This window comes from Apodemus sylvaticus, chromosome 13, assembly GCF_947179515.1.
Source record: "Apodemus sylvaticus chromosome 13, mApoSyl1.1, whole genome shotgun sequence".
NCBI lineage: Eukaryota > Metazoa > Chordata > Mammalia > Rodentia > Muridae > Apodemus > Apodemus sylvaticus.
In genome coordinates this window covers 70,729,500-70,745,978 of record NC_067484.1, presented here as the reverse complement: position 1 = coordinate 70,745,978, position 16,479 = coordinate 70,729,500, and the positions used below count along the sequence as shown (strand labels likewise).

The window sequence follows — 16,479 nt, the reverse complement described above, 5'->3', positions numbered from 1 at the left end:
AGCCTTAAATGCACCATGACACTGTCCCTTGGTTCTTTGATGTGAAAGCACTCAAGCCTTCTGTGATGGACCATTTACAAGGCCCTGCCATCTGATAAACATCTCACCAGCTTTATACCGTCATAAAATTTTCCAGTGACTGATTGCTATGAGATAATAAATACAGTAGATTGGATGGCCAAATTGTATGAAATAAATTTAGAGTAGATATCTAAAGATTGGACTTTCTTCCCCTCAAGTTTGCCATTTTATCCTTCCAACACTTTAATAGCTTTGGTTCTCCGTTTCATTTTAAAATGTTTGAAAAGCGACAATACTTCCACATATCTGCAGAAACAGATGGTAACATACGCTGATCACACCTACCGAGAGTATTTATATAAATGATCTTAAAGCCTAGGAAGAAAGAGTCACAGGGAGGACCTAGTCAGTGCAGTGCAAACGGTGGAGATCATGAGCCTTGGCACAGCATAGAGCCCACCACACACGGCCTCATTTCTCTCCTTTGCAGTTTCACTCAAGATGGACCTCAGGACAGAGTTTTAGATATAGGACCCAGAGCACACTTGGCATTAGGGGTGTGCCCTGAGTAAAAGGTCTTTTCTGGGAGAGATTATTCTTTATACATGCAGAGCTGGGCATCTTCAGTATTGGAAATACAAACGTTTTGGCTGTTTATCTCTGTTCTCCTAAGTTAGTTCTAGTTACCTAGATGAATGAGGAGAGTCCCCATTGGCATGTTCGATGGCTAAGGGTGGTAAGGTTTTTTTTTTGTTTTTTTTTTTCCACATACTTAACATTTCTGTATATCTTTTGGAGAAAGAAAAGAGAAGTACCTCTTGTCTCCCTAGGCCATGTTTAGAAACTAGAAATAAAAAAAACCCTCAGTGTGGGCTGTTTGTGAAGAGTGAAAGTGGGTAACATTGTCCTCCATGGCTCACAGCTGGACTAGGTGCTTTCCCCGGAGGACGAGGAGGAGGACAGTGCACCCTTGCCACTTACTACTTTTGGAATAGAGAAATAACTTAGTAGTTACTAGAAGATGGGATAAGGAGAGAAAGGGAAGATGGCAAGTTCTGACTCCCCATGACTAATGCATTTGGAGCTTCTTTTTAAGAGTTAAAAAATGGTAGAATTAAATGCAGTATCATTGTGACTGTAGTAATTGTCGTTGAATTTTATATTTCAAATGGATGAATTGTATGAATTATAAATTATATATCAATAAAATGTTTGTGGGGGCGGGCACATGCTGTGCTGAGACTGGAATTTAGAGCCCTGCACATACTAGGCAAGCTTTCTTTTTTGTTTGTTTGGTTTGGTTTGGTTTGGTTTTGGTTTTGTTTTTTTGTTTTTTTGTTTTTTTTTCTTTCTTTCTTTCTTTTTTTTTTGGAGACAGGGTTTCTCTGTATAGCCCTGGCTGTCCTGGAACTCACTTTGTAGACCAGGCTGGCCTCAAATTCAGAAATCTGCCGGCCTCTGACTCCTAGACTGCATGCGCCACCACCGCCCCGCTCTAGGCAAGCTTTCTACCAGGGGCTGTGTCCCCAGTCCTAGATTCTTACTTATATGTAGCAGACTATATACTTTTCTGTGGAATTTTTTTATGTTAGATATACCTCTGTTAAAATGACAAAGGGAAAGGAGTTCTTGGAATTGGGATACAGTACTTTTATCATGAATGAATTCTACTTAGTTTGGCATTTGGAACTACACATTATGTATTATTGGACATTATTGCTACTTCTGTAATAATGATGGATAATTGTTAGGAATCTAAATACCCCACAGTAGGCGAGTAATGTAAGATAGCCATAAAAGGAATAATAATGTTTTAATATACACTTAATGATGTTAAATATTTAAAAGAAGGAAGCAGTATACTTAATCATATGTAGCATATAATTTTAATTATGTAATTTTTGATGGTACATTTCTATGAATGTTTAAAAAACCTGGAATTTAATGTCAAAAATCATAGAATTGGGGACTGGAGAGATGGTTCAGTGATTAAGAACACTGACTGCTCTTCCAGAAGTCCTAAGTTCAATTCCCAGCAACTTCATGGTGGCTCACAACCATCTGTAATGGGATCCAATGCCCTCTTCTAGTGTGTCAGCCATAGAGTACTCATACATAAAATAAATAAGTCTTAGAGGAAAAAAATATAGAATTGCCTTTATAGATTGGCTGAATTAGAGAGAGCTTTCACTTATTTTATAATTGCCTGTTGTTTTCAAATAAAATTTACTGCTTTGCGTTAATTTCTAAGGCCTGCTGTTCAGTACTTTTGTACAACCTGTGGCGGAGCGCATGGGGTCAGGCTTGACCAAGTCACCCCATGTGATTGGTTTGCATGGCTGTGATAGTAAGTTATGTGCATTACTTTACTGTCTTCTGCAGGTTATCAATGCTGCATTGGCTTTAGCAGCAAAGCCACAGAGTAAACTGGCCCAAGAGAACATGGATCTTTTCAAAGAGCAGTGGGAAAAGCAAGTTCGCGTCCTCACAGATGCTGTTGATGACATCACTTCCATTGATGACTTCTTGGCTGTCTCAGGTAATGAACCAGTTCCCTAAAGTGGCATGTACAGTTGTTGTCCAAGTCATAATTACAGACAAAACACTGTCACATCTGGGCAAGGAAACTCTTATCAATAGCGTGCCGGTTCCACACTTGTGTCCTGAGCAGGGGGAGTTGGACCTAGGACTCTTTCCCTCATCGTGGGGCTGTTGTTCATCCTGGAAGCATTGGTTACTGGGCTAGTAGAACTTCTCATTGCTGGTGTAGACTACCACCCTCTGGCTATGACCTGTGTGTCAAGTAACAGTCCACCTGTCTTGATACTTTAGTTGAGACCTATGTCCTGGTGTCACTGATCACTTGTAACGAGACTGTGAAACTCAGGGGAGGAGCCTCACAGCTCTCTGAGCTGGTTTATTGCAGAGAATTCTCTTTCCCTTCTTGGAATGCTTCAGTCTCTGAAGTGATCCTAGTTTAACTGACTACTTTCCCAAAGAATGTGTCTGCATGATGCACAGATAGAAAACAGAGAGGAAATATTTAAGTGCCATTTAATTATGAACTTGTAAAAAATAAATCTGGGTGATTCACCTCAGAAAAACAGTTGATTTCATTATATAAACATAAACTGGTAATGACATAGTAAATTGCATTCATATAGAACATGTCTGTCAAATGCAATTTGGTCTTTAGCTCACAAATGAATTTTAACCCCGTCTCCTTAGAGTTGAGAAACACTAAATGCATTTCCATTTCACATGGACTCTGTTACCCTGGCTGTGTTGTCTTCTTGGAAACGCCAGGCTTCCTGAGCTAGTGCTGTGGGCAGATTCAGTGACTGCATCCTGTAGAGCTGAGACTACCTGTCACCCCAGGGACCCACAGGCTGGAATGTGGAAGATGTGAGTGGCAGTGGGGCTTGAAAGAGAAGCAGACTTAAGTCCATGCACAGCACAGTCCTCCAGCAGTGACCTATATAAAGGGACGCTGTGCTCTGCATACCAATGTCTTCTGGCTTTGCATGTCCTTCCTGAGATGGTAGCTTTGGTTAACTTGAGAAAGCCTGGTGCAGGCTGCTTAGCTGCAGGAAGACAGGGTAAACTGTGGCTGCAGGACTGCCAAATTGCAGATGCTGCTACTGCTTTAAAACAAAAAAATTCATTTGTGAGCACATTGTTGCAAGTGCCAAAAATGCAGCAACGGGCCTTTTTGGGAAATCTTGGCCTTCTGTTGTTTTTCCCCCGTGAAGTATGGAATTATTCTTTTGCATAGGCTTAGGGAAAAACATTCTACCTTCATAGCACATTTTAAAGCAAACAACAAATTTGGAAATCTAAATGCAAAGTTCCCTCTGGATAAATACTACTTTCTTACAGTTTTTTTATATTAAAGTATGTTTATTGAGCTTACACTCCAGGGATTTTCATTTTTTTCTTACAGTAAAGTAAAATATAATAAAATAAAAGTGTTCCTCATATAACATTTTTCAAATCAGACAACAAAAGGCATTTAGTGGGACCTAGACAGGATTTTTTTAAGGTTATTTAATATAAAACAGAAGACCAGTAAAGAAATCCTTGAGCAGATCCACTCTTATTTAGTGAATGGGTTCAACATTTTTGATAATAAATGAGTTTAAGAGCGTTTTGACTTAGTGCAAAATAATCGAGCCAGTTTCTATTTAGTGAATTCAAGCATAGAATTGTTCTCTTGAAGAGTGCATCTGAATTTAGGATGTCTGCCTCTTCTGTGTTTTTGATTGTTCTGACTTAAGGTTGCTGAAGAACAGTAGCGATTAGTAACGCAAGTGAGGAGAGCTGGCTGGCCGAGCTGGTGCCTGGGTGTGTCCTGGTCAGATAAGCAGTCCATTTATAGTGCTCAAATGTACAGTGACTTCCCTTCCTCTATCAGAAGCTGTTAGCGAGCCTGTGAGCCCCTCCCCAACCCATAATTGACTCTTGATAGGCCCAGTGCCAGCAATTGAGTTCCTATTGTAACAGCTGTCATAACCAAAAGATCTCACTGGACTGGCCTTTCCTTATCTTCTGTCTGATGCATCTTTGAGTCCCTTCTTCCTAGACGCTCCCTAAGCCTCAGAGGGGGTTGTGTGAATGTCCCCTTTAGGGCTGAGCACCAACCATCCCTTATTCTCACCTTCTTGAGCAATTGAGTGTCTTTGTGTTCAGTATTGCTCATTGCAAAAGGTCTCTGAGGTTGAGTACTGTTCTTCTGTGAGTATAAACAAGTGTCGGAGGCCGTAGCGTGTTCCAGTTTAACTAACCTTGGTAAGTCCCTCAGGGCCCAGGCCTCCCGCAGTGCTCTGCCAGGCTTGGCACTGCCATTTCCCCTTTGATTCCAGCCGAGACCCAGCCTGGGGCGGTGCTGCCCGGTTAGGATGGGTCTTCCCACTCAGCTCACCTAACCCTCGTAGGTGTGCCATAGGCTAGTCTGCTTTGTGAGGCTAGATCCCTTCAGGCCCACAGCCAGAATTAACCCCCATTAACATGATTATTCCCTGCCCTGTCTGGTTTTCATACTGAGGGGTTTTTGTGCTTTTTTTTTTTTTAATTATAATAAACAAAACTGTAGATGAGAATTTCCTTTAACGGAAGGAAACAATACTTGAGACAGCTGCTTGGTGATTAGAGAGAATATTAGTGGTTTGTTTTTTGTTTTTATTGTCTTCTTGGTTGCTGATGTGAGAAGTAACTTAGGAGAGAGGCTTCACAGTTCAGCAGAGGGTCTCTGTTACGGCAGAGAGGTCCTGGCAGCTGTCACCTCCCGTGTGTGATCAGGAAGCAGCAAGGAACTGTACTTACCCGCCACCTCCCCACAACAGGTTTTTGTTTTTTCTTGTAACCCTGAGTGTCCCAGAACTCACATTGTAGACCAGATCTGCCTGCCTCCTGAATGCTGGGATAAAAGGTGTGTACCACCACCGCCTGGCTCCTTTCCTCCAACCCAGGGCAGTGCTGCCTAGTGGGTAAGCCACCTCACGGGTCATTCCTGAGATTAACAGTCATGGTCGGCTTCTTTAAGTGGCCTTCTTCATTGCTTCATACCTTCTCTGGTTTTGACCAAGATGGGGAAAATGTATGTGTGGATTTAATAAAATTGGGGTTTGTTTTTGAAAACATAGATATCTAGATGTTTTTAATAGAGTACATCACTGAATGTGATGTATTAACCTCCTCCAAAGTGTTAACTACCCTAAAACAGGGATCTAACTAATATAAAAAACACTGGGTTGTAGGTTGTTTGGGTTTTTTTAAATCAGAATCTTTTCTTCCCCTTTGACTTTCCCACTGCTGTAATCTTGGGTTCCGAAAAAAATGGTTTCAACATTACCTTGAATGATGGCAGGCTTAGCATGCATTTGTTTACTTAGCATGTAGGGAATTTGGATTTAAAAGATGCTTAGGATGATGTTAAAGTCCTCCTTCCTTCCCTTCTCCCCCACCCCCCACACTCTCCCTCCCTCCCTCCCTCCCTTCCTCCCCCCTCCTTCCCTCCCACTTCTTTCCTTTGGTATACTCCTGGCCGCTCTCCTGGAACTCTGTGTAGACAAGGCTAGCCTTGAACTCCCAGAGACCTACCTGCCTCAGCCTCCTGAGTGCTGGGATTAAAGTGGGCACTATTACCTGGCCCCAGTGTGCTTCTTAAAACAGATTGATTTGTTCTGTTTGTTCTAGCTCTTGTACAAGAACTAGAACTCTCTGCACCTGCTATGCTACATTCTGTTGTTGGCAGAAGTTATATCTTTAACTGACATGACTTCTAAGCGCTGTCACGCTTTCCAGAAAAGGAGAAGTTGATGTTGCCACCCAGTGCAGCCTTCATGTGCACTGTGTATCTGCCCCTCGCCCCTTCTGGGGCTGCCCCAACTGTCATGGTGCCTGTGTACGGCTTGCTGCTTGTTCCTCTCAGCACAGGTTCCTGGCCTTCGGCTTGCTTCCCTTTCACTATTACAGATGAGATTGGGAGCACTTGCTCTGGGGTTTCTGAAAAGTGTCATGCTTTGAAAAGAAATCCAGCTGTGTGCCTAGTAGGAGTTTCTGGTCAATTTAGCTGGATTCAATGACAGTCAATAAAAGAGGAGTTCTTGAAAGTCGTGTGTGTGTGTGTGTGTGTGTGTGTGTGTGTGTGTGTGTTACATTATGTATTTGGTTATTGAAGATGATGTGTTAGTTTGTATTATGTCATGTGTGTGGCATATGGGGTGCTCATGCCATGGGGTTTATTTGGAGAACAGAGGACACTTGCAAGAGTTGGTTCATACTCTAGATTCAGGCTTCACCCTTCTGCGTGCTAGCATGCAAATGTATGCCACTGTGCCTGGCTCCTTCAGATAAAACCTGACAGGTGGATGGCACCAAGTTCTTCCACAGTAATTGGAATATGCTGTGTTACCATGTCACCTTCCAGTAAAAGACCTGATCCTTCATTCATCTTTTTGTCCCCAGAGAACCACATTTTGGAAGATGTGAACAAATGTGTTATCGCTCTCCAGGAGAAAGACGTGGATGGGCTAGACCGCACTGCTGGCGCCATTCGGGGCCGGGCAGCCCGAGTCATTCATGTAGTCACCTCGGAGATGGACAACTACGAACCAGGAGTTTACACAGAAAAGGTTCTGGAAGCCACCAAGCTCCTCTCCAACACAGGTCTGAGGACTGTTCCGCCTCCTAGGGTTCTCCTGGTCCCCACCGTGGCTGGCTCTGACAGACTGTGCTCTTGTTCCAAATACTGGGGATTGTGCTTGCGCACGCACGCGCGCGCGCGCGCGCGCGCGCGCACACGCACACACACACACACACACACACACACACACACCAAGTGGCTCAATGTACTAGTAGGACATTGGCTAATAGGCAGCTCACGAGCAAATTCTTTTTATGTATCTGAGATAAACTTCTGAGTTGTCTCCTACTAGTGAATGCATACAAAATCAGGGTAGGTCCTTCCTCCTGTAGTGTTAGGGATTGAACCCAGAACCTCTTACATGATAGGTACGCACTTCACCACTAAACTACTACCCCAGCCTGTTGTAGTTCTCATTCTTAAGCCCTCAAAGTCGATAGTATCATTTCAACTTCCCAACCACACAGTCCTAGTTCAAAGACTCTGAGATGATGCTTGAGTCCTTGCAGATTACAGGCTCTTAGTCATGACCTTGACTGTCTCTCCAAGGATTCAGGAAAAGGTTGGTAGAGTGTCGTCTGTGGTGTGTGACCTGTCCCTCTTGTCTCTGTAGTCATGCCACGTTTCACTGAGCAAGTGGAAGCAGCTGTGGAAGCCCTCAGCACAGACCCAGCGCAGCCAATGGACGAGAATGAGTTCATCGATGCCTCGCGCCTGGTGTACGATGGCATTCGGGACATCCGGAAAGCAGTGCTGATGATAAGGGTGAAGAACCGTGCTCTAGACGGGTTGTTTTATTTTTTAAAGATTTATTTATTTATTTTGTATGTATATGAGCACATTGTCGCTGTCTTCAGATACACCTGAAGAGGGCGTCAGATCCCATTAGGGATGGTTGTGAGCCACCATGTATGTGGTTGTTGGGATTTGAATTCAGGACCTCTGGAAGATCAGTCAGTGCTCTTAACTGCTGAGCCATCTCTCTAGCCCTTCCAGGCAATTTTTAAATTGATAATATTGAAGATTTATTTGAAAAAAAACTCAGATAAAATAATAGGCATACAAATACTTTTAGGATATAATTGATAACTTCCAGGCATTTTAATTGCTTCTTTTTTATCATTTGCTAACTTGAGCAGTGTGTTATTCTGGAACTCAGATACAGTGGCAATATATTAAATCCATGAATCTAAGAGCTATTAGAATGAGATTGAACCTAAACATGGACAAAAAAAGAAATCTAACGTGAGTTGGGCTTGATGAATTAATTTAGGGAATTTAGTTGGATAATCATAGAATAAAGTTTGAGTTACAGGGGAAACTACAGAAAATGGTCTTAAATCTCAGAGAACATTTTCTCAAGGTAGGTAAAGTTACTGTACTCTGCCCAAAAGGAGCGCTTCTCTCCTTGAAGAGGAACCCAGGCAGGAGGTTAGCGTCTCTGTTTAGGATAAAGAGTCCAACAAATGGCCTTCCCCCATGATGTTCCATGGCCCATGGCCAAGTGGAAGCCCTAGCACTAGGGCTTCTGTGACCCACTCAGAGAAAGCAGCACAAAGTCCTGAGACCTCCCTGTGAACAGGGGGCTTCTGAGTCTGCAGGTTCCTCCATCAAATAGGTCCTGGGCTCAAACTGCCATTTTTAACCCTATCTATCTAGCCCGCAGAAGCTAACCAGTGTCAGTTGGGAACATGTTGATCTCTTGTATGCTGCTCTAAAGATGGGGGCTTTACCGCCCCTCCCCCCATTCTTTGCAGGCCCTGCAGAACAGGCATTTAGAATATGATTCCCACCTGCTACATGGCTTGAGCTTTGCCTGCTCTTATGTGGTTTGGTCAGTCAATTGAGTTTCATTTATACCTTCACTGTCAAGCCTCCAAGGTGGTAGGCAGAGACTCCATCCCAGTTTTTTTAACCCTATCTACCTAGCCAGCAGTGTCAGTCAGGAACGTATTGAAGGCCTATTGCTTCCAGTTTGTATGAGGCATTGAAAAACTCAGCTAAGACCACCTTCTCTGGGTGAGGCGGGAAAGCTGCCCGTCTGCCCAGCACACTGAGAGTAGGAATGGTTGTGGGCGTAGCTGTAAGATAGCAAAGACGCCCAGTGCTGTGCTGACAGAGAACTCATGTGGGTAAAGGTGTCTGCTATCAAACTTTGTGGCCTGAATTTGATCCTGGGACCCACAAGGCTAGAGAAGACTAACTCCTGCAAGTTGTCCTTGGAGTTCCAAGTTACAGCAGAAGTACTTTATCTCCTATAAAGTCTGGTCAGAATTATCCATAGCAGCTAGTTATAATACAGCATTAATGGGTGCCAAGGCTACAAATAGTCCAGTGATCCACATACTTCTGTGGCTGGATGTCATGTTAAAGCCACTGGGAGCAGAGTTGTCCAGTGTGTCCCTAGGAGGTGTCCAGCTAAGAGCCCCATTCTGAAGCAGCAGTCTGGGTGTTCTCTCTCTGAGAGGAGGGGTTCTACCCCGCTCCCCCATGCTGTACTGCGGAGCTGGAGTGATGGCTCAGAGGCTGGAAGCATTGGCTGGTGAGAGTTTGAGCACCCACGTGGTGACTCAACCTCTGCAGCTCAGTCCCAGGGAATCCCAAGCCTCTTCTAGTCAACCATGCACGAAGACACAACTCCCAGACACAGAAAGTGTTTAAAAAATTAATGGCTTTATTGGATGAAATAAAATAAGCAGGCAAGTGTTTTCAGCACAGGCCCGACATATTAATGGCTGCTTCTAACTACGTTTAGTCCTGTGCTGGAATGAAGGATGACAGGCCTTTCCTCTTTTTGGGCCTCCAGGTGCGTGTACAGTGATAGACTCTCAGGGAAGGTAGGCTTGGCAGGGAACGGGCACAGGTGAAGCTAGGATGTTGGTGATCCAGTTTAGCGTTAGTGTGTGCGCACACTGTCACTGTCCCCATCACTGCCTTTTAGTCAACAGTCAGCTTGGTTTTTTTTGGGAAGTGAGTCTCAGTGATAAAACCAAGTATTGATTAACCTGAGCCAGATTCCATCTTCAGCATGCATGTACACATATGTGCACACAGACACATATGTGCACATGGCACATGCACAGGACCGATGTCTCTGATTGGCCCCACACGGCATTTTTCACTCAGCCCATCGGAACTTGGTTTTCTTTTTAGATGATATTATTTTTTTATGTGTACATGTATGAAAATCAGAGGACAGAAACCAGTCCTCTCCTACCCTGTGGGCCCCAGGGATCGAACTCAGGTGCTCAGGCTTGGCAGCACATGTCTTTACCCACACAGGCATCCCACCCTGGTGCAACGCAGCCTCCCTAGTGCTGTCCCTCTGCCTCAGTCTCGTAGCTCAGGACATGAGCCCAGCTTCAGTTATTGGACAGTCTGCTATTGCAGACTGAGTGTCCTGTCTCCCAGGGCTGTCCCCTGCGCTGGGATCCAGCCAGAGAGCCAAGTTGTTCTTTTACTTCAGTTTACCCACACTCTCCTACCTGCATGTTCCCGCTGCCTCACAAAACCTTTGCCTGCTTCCAGTCACCATGGTGACTGTCTATTGCACCGCTCATGTAGTAAATCATACAGTTTTCTCGTTTGTGCCCTTTACTCCTGTTCACTCTTAGATGAGTGAGTGGTGAATGGAGGAAAGAGAAGGAAAGAGAACAACAGCTCCTTTTCCTGGCAAAAGCAATCCTTAGGACCAGCGAGGCTCTGGGTAGGCAGGGAGGCACCATTGGCTGCTGCCCGGGAAGCCCCGTAGACCTAGCGGCCCACAGGGCATCGGTCTGAGGCTGGAGCTCAGGTGCTGAGCAGAACCCCAGAGTCACTCAGGGACAGGAACTCTGGCTCTGTAGTACCTTGGGGTCCCGCCCAGTACTGTGCTCACCTCGCGGGTAGACTCAGCCTTCAACCTTCAGGCCCCATGGGCATGGCTTGACTTAGGGCCTTATAGAGATGAGGCCTCGCTGCCCCGTCGCAGGCCGGCCATCCGGGCCAACACCAACCCCAGCTGTTCTGCTTGCCAGCTCTTCCTGATGACTGTCTCAAGTCAGCAGCTAAGCAGGAGAGGCTGGTCCTCTGTGCAGAACACGATTGTTCCCTACTAACTACTGCAGAGGACTGCACCAGCTGTTGGCCCCGTTGGTGTGCACTGAACTCTCCTCTGCGATAGTCTCTTGTCGTTTGATAAAAATTAGACTTTAGGAATAATTTTTATTCCTCAAAATAGCCTTTGGCATCCAAAGAGAAAGCCCAGCATTAATTTATGTCATGTTCTTGTTGTCATAAAGTAAGCATTTATGAAATTGCTCTACTTTGTGTAAAAATATCTCTTCTTTAAAAGCTTTTTGGCCAAGGATAATTTCTACCTTCATGTACAGATGTAGATTCCTTGGGAAAGAGTATTAAAGGTCATTCAGAGGCCAGCCTGAACCCTAAGTCCTGTATGAGGAGTTTTCTTTACAAAGAGAGGGTGAGGAGGCTGCAGACACCACTCTCTGGTGACAAGTTTGCACCTGGGCCTCTGCCCTGCTGGCTGAGGGCTCTCAGCCGGAAGCATGGCTGACTGGTTCGTGGCTTTTTGTTTGGCCGCAGACACCTGAGGAGCTGGATGACTCTGACTTCGAAACTGAAGACTTTGATGTCAGAAGCAGGACGAGTGTGCAGACAGAAGACGACCAGCTCATAGCTGGCCAGAGCGCCCGGGTAAGGTCACGGTCCCTGGTCCTCTGACTTGTTCAGAGAGGCTCTCTGGCTCTGTGAGGCCTGGCCCTTTTCTAGGATATTTAACTATATTCAGAATGCCATTTTCTGATCTTCTTTTTTCCTGTGGAGTACAACTAAAATCCCAAGTCCTGGCAACCATTGGTCACTTGTGGCTTCCTATAAAATACCTCAGCTAGAAGCAGGGCATGAGCAAGCCGGGCCGACAGCTGTGCCCCGGGAGTCAGGAAAGGCCGAGGAGCAAACTACTCAAATGTTTCTGCTCATTGCACTGATAACCATAGGGATGTGCTCTTAAATTCATGGCCTTTAAAAACCTACAACAACAAAGACCCACAAGTACATCCAAGAAAACCAGTCACCACCATGGTCCGCATTGGGGTCTTTAAATCTTCAGTTTGTCACTTCAATCCGCATTTCTGGAAGGATGTCAAGATAGACTCTAGGGAGTCACTCCATGCGCGTGTCCCTGCTGTAGGCCCTCCTGGGTCGTGAGTACTGAGTGCTGAGGGTGGAGCTCAGGCCTATGGGCTGGAGTTGGCGGCTGGTCTCCAGTGTGCTGCTTGCTAGTTAGATGAGGTGTATGTGCCTCAGATTCTCTGCTGCCTTCTCAGACTACCTTTGATGGACCTTCCAAACCTGGAAATGTCTGCTGAGGGCCCCGACAGGAAGGGTTCCACCCACTCATCCATCCTCTCCTGTTGCCACAGACAGCAGCAAACTGGAAACTTATAAAGGAGTTGGTCAGACACACAGATGTGGTGGTGAAGCCTGCAAGTTAGCCTCCCATTCTGTTCCCTCCACATTCAGACACGATTTTGAAAGTGGGTCGGGAATTTAGGCTGCGGTAAACTCCTGCAAAATGAGAAAATAGCCCTCCCGGCAAAATGAAGCCATTAAAGGATTACCCTACCCGTGTTGTAGACTGCTGTAGGCGTCCCCTGCTAGTGCACTGTGAGACCTTCGGTCCCTGCTAGTGCACTGTGAGACCTTCGGTCCCTGCTAGTGCAACGTGAGACCTTCGGTCCCTGCTAGTGCAACGTGAGACCTTCGGTCCCTGCTTGTGCAACGTGAGATCTTCAGTCTCTGCTCGTGATTGCAGGCGATCATGGCCCAGCTTCCTCAGGAGCAAAAGGCAAAGATTGCAGAACAGGTGGCCAGCTTCCAGGAAGAAAAGAGCAAGCTGGACGCGGAGGTGTCCAAGTGGGATGACAGCGGTAATGACATCATCGTGCTGGCCAAGCAGATGTGCATGATCATGATGGAGATGACCGACTTCACCCGGTGAGCAGAGCCCACCCCTGCAGCCCCCACCCCTGCAGCCCGTAGCCCGCAGAGAGGGGCTGAGGACCTCCCAGGGCCCTGCGGCCTTGTAGACATCTTTTCTCCGCTTACCTCCAACCAGGAGCGGATTCATAGACAGGGACCTGTTCTCTTTTCAGAGGCAAAGGGCCACTGAAGAACACATCTGATGTCATCAGTGCTGCCAAGAAAATTGCTGAGGCAGGATCCAGGATGGACAAGCTGGGCCGGACTATCGCGGACCACGTAAGTGACCCTGCGTGGCCTGTGGCTGAGGAAGCTGTTCACGAGTATTCTCATAGGCCAGAGTTAACTACTTAATTAATCCCGGGATTAATCAATCCTAAGGATTTCTCAACTCCTACTTGACAAGTCTCTGGAGTTGGGTGTGTCTATCTCAAACTTTCCACCACTTCATCCTTAAAACCAACTTTTACTGGGTTGGTTTGTTTTCAGTTTTGGGGAGAAGCAGACCCTGCTGCGTCCACCCCCACAGGACCTGGTGGATCAGAGCCTCTCCCTGGGCTTTCTGGGGGATTGGGAGGTCTGGGCGCCGGTCCAGGCTTCTGTCTCGCGTTTGCCTTCGTGCCTCCAGGAAGCCTCACAGCCCTTGCTGTGGCTTTTTTCTGGCGTTGTGTGTTTTTCGAGTCATCCAAGCTTACTGTGTCACCCAGGCTGCAGGCTGGGCGACATCTGCCCCTCATTACTCAAGCCAGCATTTGGCAGTCATTCTTGCCCACCCAGTAAAAAGCCCTGTGGACCGTGTATTTTGACAACACCTGTTCTTCCTGTCTGAAATCAGTAGCTCCATTGATCCCTTACCTGCTGGGACCACCGCGGCCTATCCTTTCCTCCGTTCTGCACACAGCCATCAGCACTGTCATAGAGTGCAGATCACACTTGAATCTGCCCTGCTTCAGTGGCATCTTAGAAAAAAGTCAAAGCCATCTGCATATGCCATGCAGTGCTGCAGTGCAGGGTGGGGGCGGGCTCTGTGCAGCCTGGGTACAGTACCCTAGATAATGGACTTGCCCTTTGAGGAGGAACCCTGGGCTGGGGCTGGGCTGCTCGGTGCTGAGCTTCTTGTCCTGTCAGTGCCCAGACTCGGCCTGCAAGCAGGACCTGCTGGCCTACCTTCAGCGCATCGCCCTGTACTGCCACCAGCTCAACATCTGCAGCAAAGTCAAGGCGGAAGTGCAGAACCTTGGCGGAGAGCTTGTCGTCTCTGGGGTAAGCGCCAGCAGGGAGACACACCGGCCAGTCCCCGACCTGTGTCTGTAGCAGAGTAGACTTTTGTCCCTATGCTTTGCCCATTGGCCACCAACCCCCACCCCCAAAAGAGTAATTAACCCTACTCAGAAATTACCAACTAGAACTGTGCCCGCTGCTTTCTCAGCTTCTACCCATAAAGAGTTGGAGCAGTTCCTCAGGCCACACTTCTGCGGTCCTCCTCCGTGGGCAAGAGCAGGAGACATTTTCTAGGGCTGTTGAGAGCACGTCTCCATACTCTCTGATGGGGGACAAGACCTCATGTCCACAGAGTGGGAGTCAGTGTTCCTGGGAAGTGGCCTGACGTCGCGGCTTCCCTGCCGCCGTCCACGGTGCCGCGCTCCACAGCCCTGCAGCCGCTCAGCACCGTCCACAAAGCTCCCGCCCCAGGGACGGGAAATGAGATTCTGTGTCGTCACCGATTCTTTTCAAATGTGGATTAGAGCTGCCCTTGACAGAGCAATAAGAGGCCCACATGGTGCCATGGGGACCTCGGCCCTGTCCTGGTGGGTGGGCCGGGCCCGCATGCAGGTCTAGTCAGCCTCGTCACCGCTCACTCGTCCCTGCAGGTGGACAGCGCCATGTCCCTGATCCAGGCAGCCAAGAACTTGATGAACGCTGTAGTGCAGACGGTGAAGGCGTCCTACGTGGCTTCCACCAAATACCAGAAGTCCCAGGGCATGGCGTCCCTCAACCTTCCTGCCGTGTCATGGAAGATGAAGGCCCCTGAGAAGAAGCCGCTGGTGAAGAGAGAGAAGCAGGATGAGACGCAGACCAAGATTAAGCGAGCCTCTCAGAAGAAGCACGTGAACCCCGTGCAGGCCCTCAGCGAGTTCAAAGCCATGGACAGCATCTGAGCCTGCACAGGCCTGGGGTCCGAGAAGTCGCACGCTCCACTCAGATGCATTTGCTAAGTAGAGAACACTGTTGTATTCCACAGGGAGGTAGCAGATTTCAAACTCAGCCAGGTGGTGGATTTTGCAAGGACATGTTTGTGTTAAAGCTGGTTAGGAAAAAAAAAGCTTTTAGAATTCAAAAATATATTTCTAGCTATATTTTTATAAGTTTAATGGAAATAAAAGTTCTGTAACCAAAGAGTACCACATTAACTTCTTGGTCACATTTCTGAGTAGGCTGAGGGTCTGCTTTCTAGGTAGGGGTGAGCGCCTGAGGAGGACACTGCTGTTGGGCAGTGTGGAACTAAATGGCCAAGGGTGACCCAGGGTAAACCACGGGCCACCTTACACAGGCTGACAGGGAAGCTACCAGAGACCTTCTGAGGGAGGAGTAAACTATAGGAAGGAATAAAGCGCATTACCCAGGAAACTGATTGCTTTCCTTATGACGCACGGCTCCAGTTACTAATGGACTCCACTGCGGGACATTAATAGAGTGGCTTTTTTCAGGCTAGAATGTTGTGGTGCTGTAATCAGAACATGCTCCCCCTGTTATTCCAGCTTGAAATGCAAATTCATCACCGGGCTCACTTCTAATAACTGCAATGTTTCCTGCTTTGGGCTGGCAAAGAGGCCTGACTGCATAGTGTTTGCTTAGGTGATACTTTATTCTCTGCCTTATTTGTGATTACTATAGCAAGTACCATAGTTACAAGATAAGATTTTACTGTCTTATTTAAATTTTATGAATCTGTTTTTTACACTAATTTTCCCAATAAAGTCCATTATGAACTAAGTCTATGGAGCAGAAGTTGTCCTTTGCCTTCAAGAAGAATCAGATGTGTGTTCCTCGCCCCTTGCCCAGGACGGCTGCCTAGGGAGGGAGGGAGGGGGGACAGTGACTGTATCTCTCGGGAGGACCTCGCAGGCTCCCGCCGCCCAGCAGGGTCAGGGGTCAGGGGTCAGGTCTCCTTCAGTACCCCAGCCTGTATCCCTGGCCTGGGAATTTTTATAACCATTCTTCAGGGTTCAAGTCAAAGCCATGTGCCCAGAGTCCCAGCAGCATCAACCATGACTGAAAATGGTGGACTCCATTTCCTGGCTTATCTCCTGTCCCTTCCTACTAGAAATCCC

The 16,479-nt window shown here is 46.9% G+C and overlaps 1 protein-coding gene across 1 annotated transcript in view; it reads left to right on the top strand.

Annotated features, from left to right (window-relative positions):
- Ctnna1 (catenin alpha 1) overlaps positions 1–16,141 on the top strand; it is a 126,519-nt gene extending 110,378 nt beyond the window's left edge. The window contains exons 11-18 of the mRNA XM_052155317.1: positions 2,404–2,560; positions 6,988–7,188; positions 7,779–7,930; positions 11,750–11,860; positions 12,981–13,162; positions 13,321–13,426; positions 14,276–14,410; positions 15,019–16,141. Coding sequence (XP_052011277.1) covers positions 2,404–2,560; positions 6,988–7,188; positions 7,779–7,930; positions 11,750–11,860; positions 12,981–13,162; positions 13,321–13,426; positions 14,276–14,410; positions 15,019–15,306 — 1,332 coding nt within the window. The 3' untranslated portion in view covers positions 15,307–16,141. The remainder of the gene's footprint in view (positions 1–2,403; positions 2,561–6,987; positions 7,189–7,778; positions 7,931–11,749; positions 11,861–12,980; positions 13,163–13,320; positions 13,427–14,275; positions 14,411–15,018) is intronic.
- The last annotated feature ends 338 nt before the right edge of the window (positions 16,142–16,479 follow it).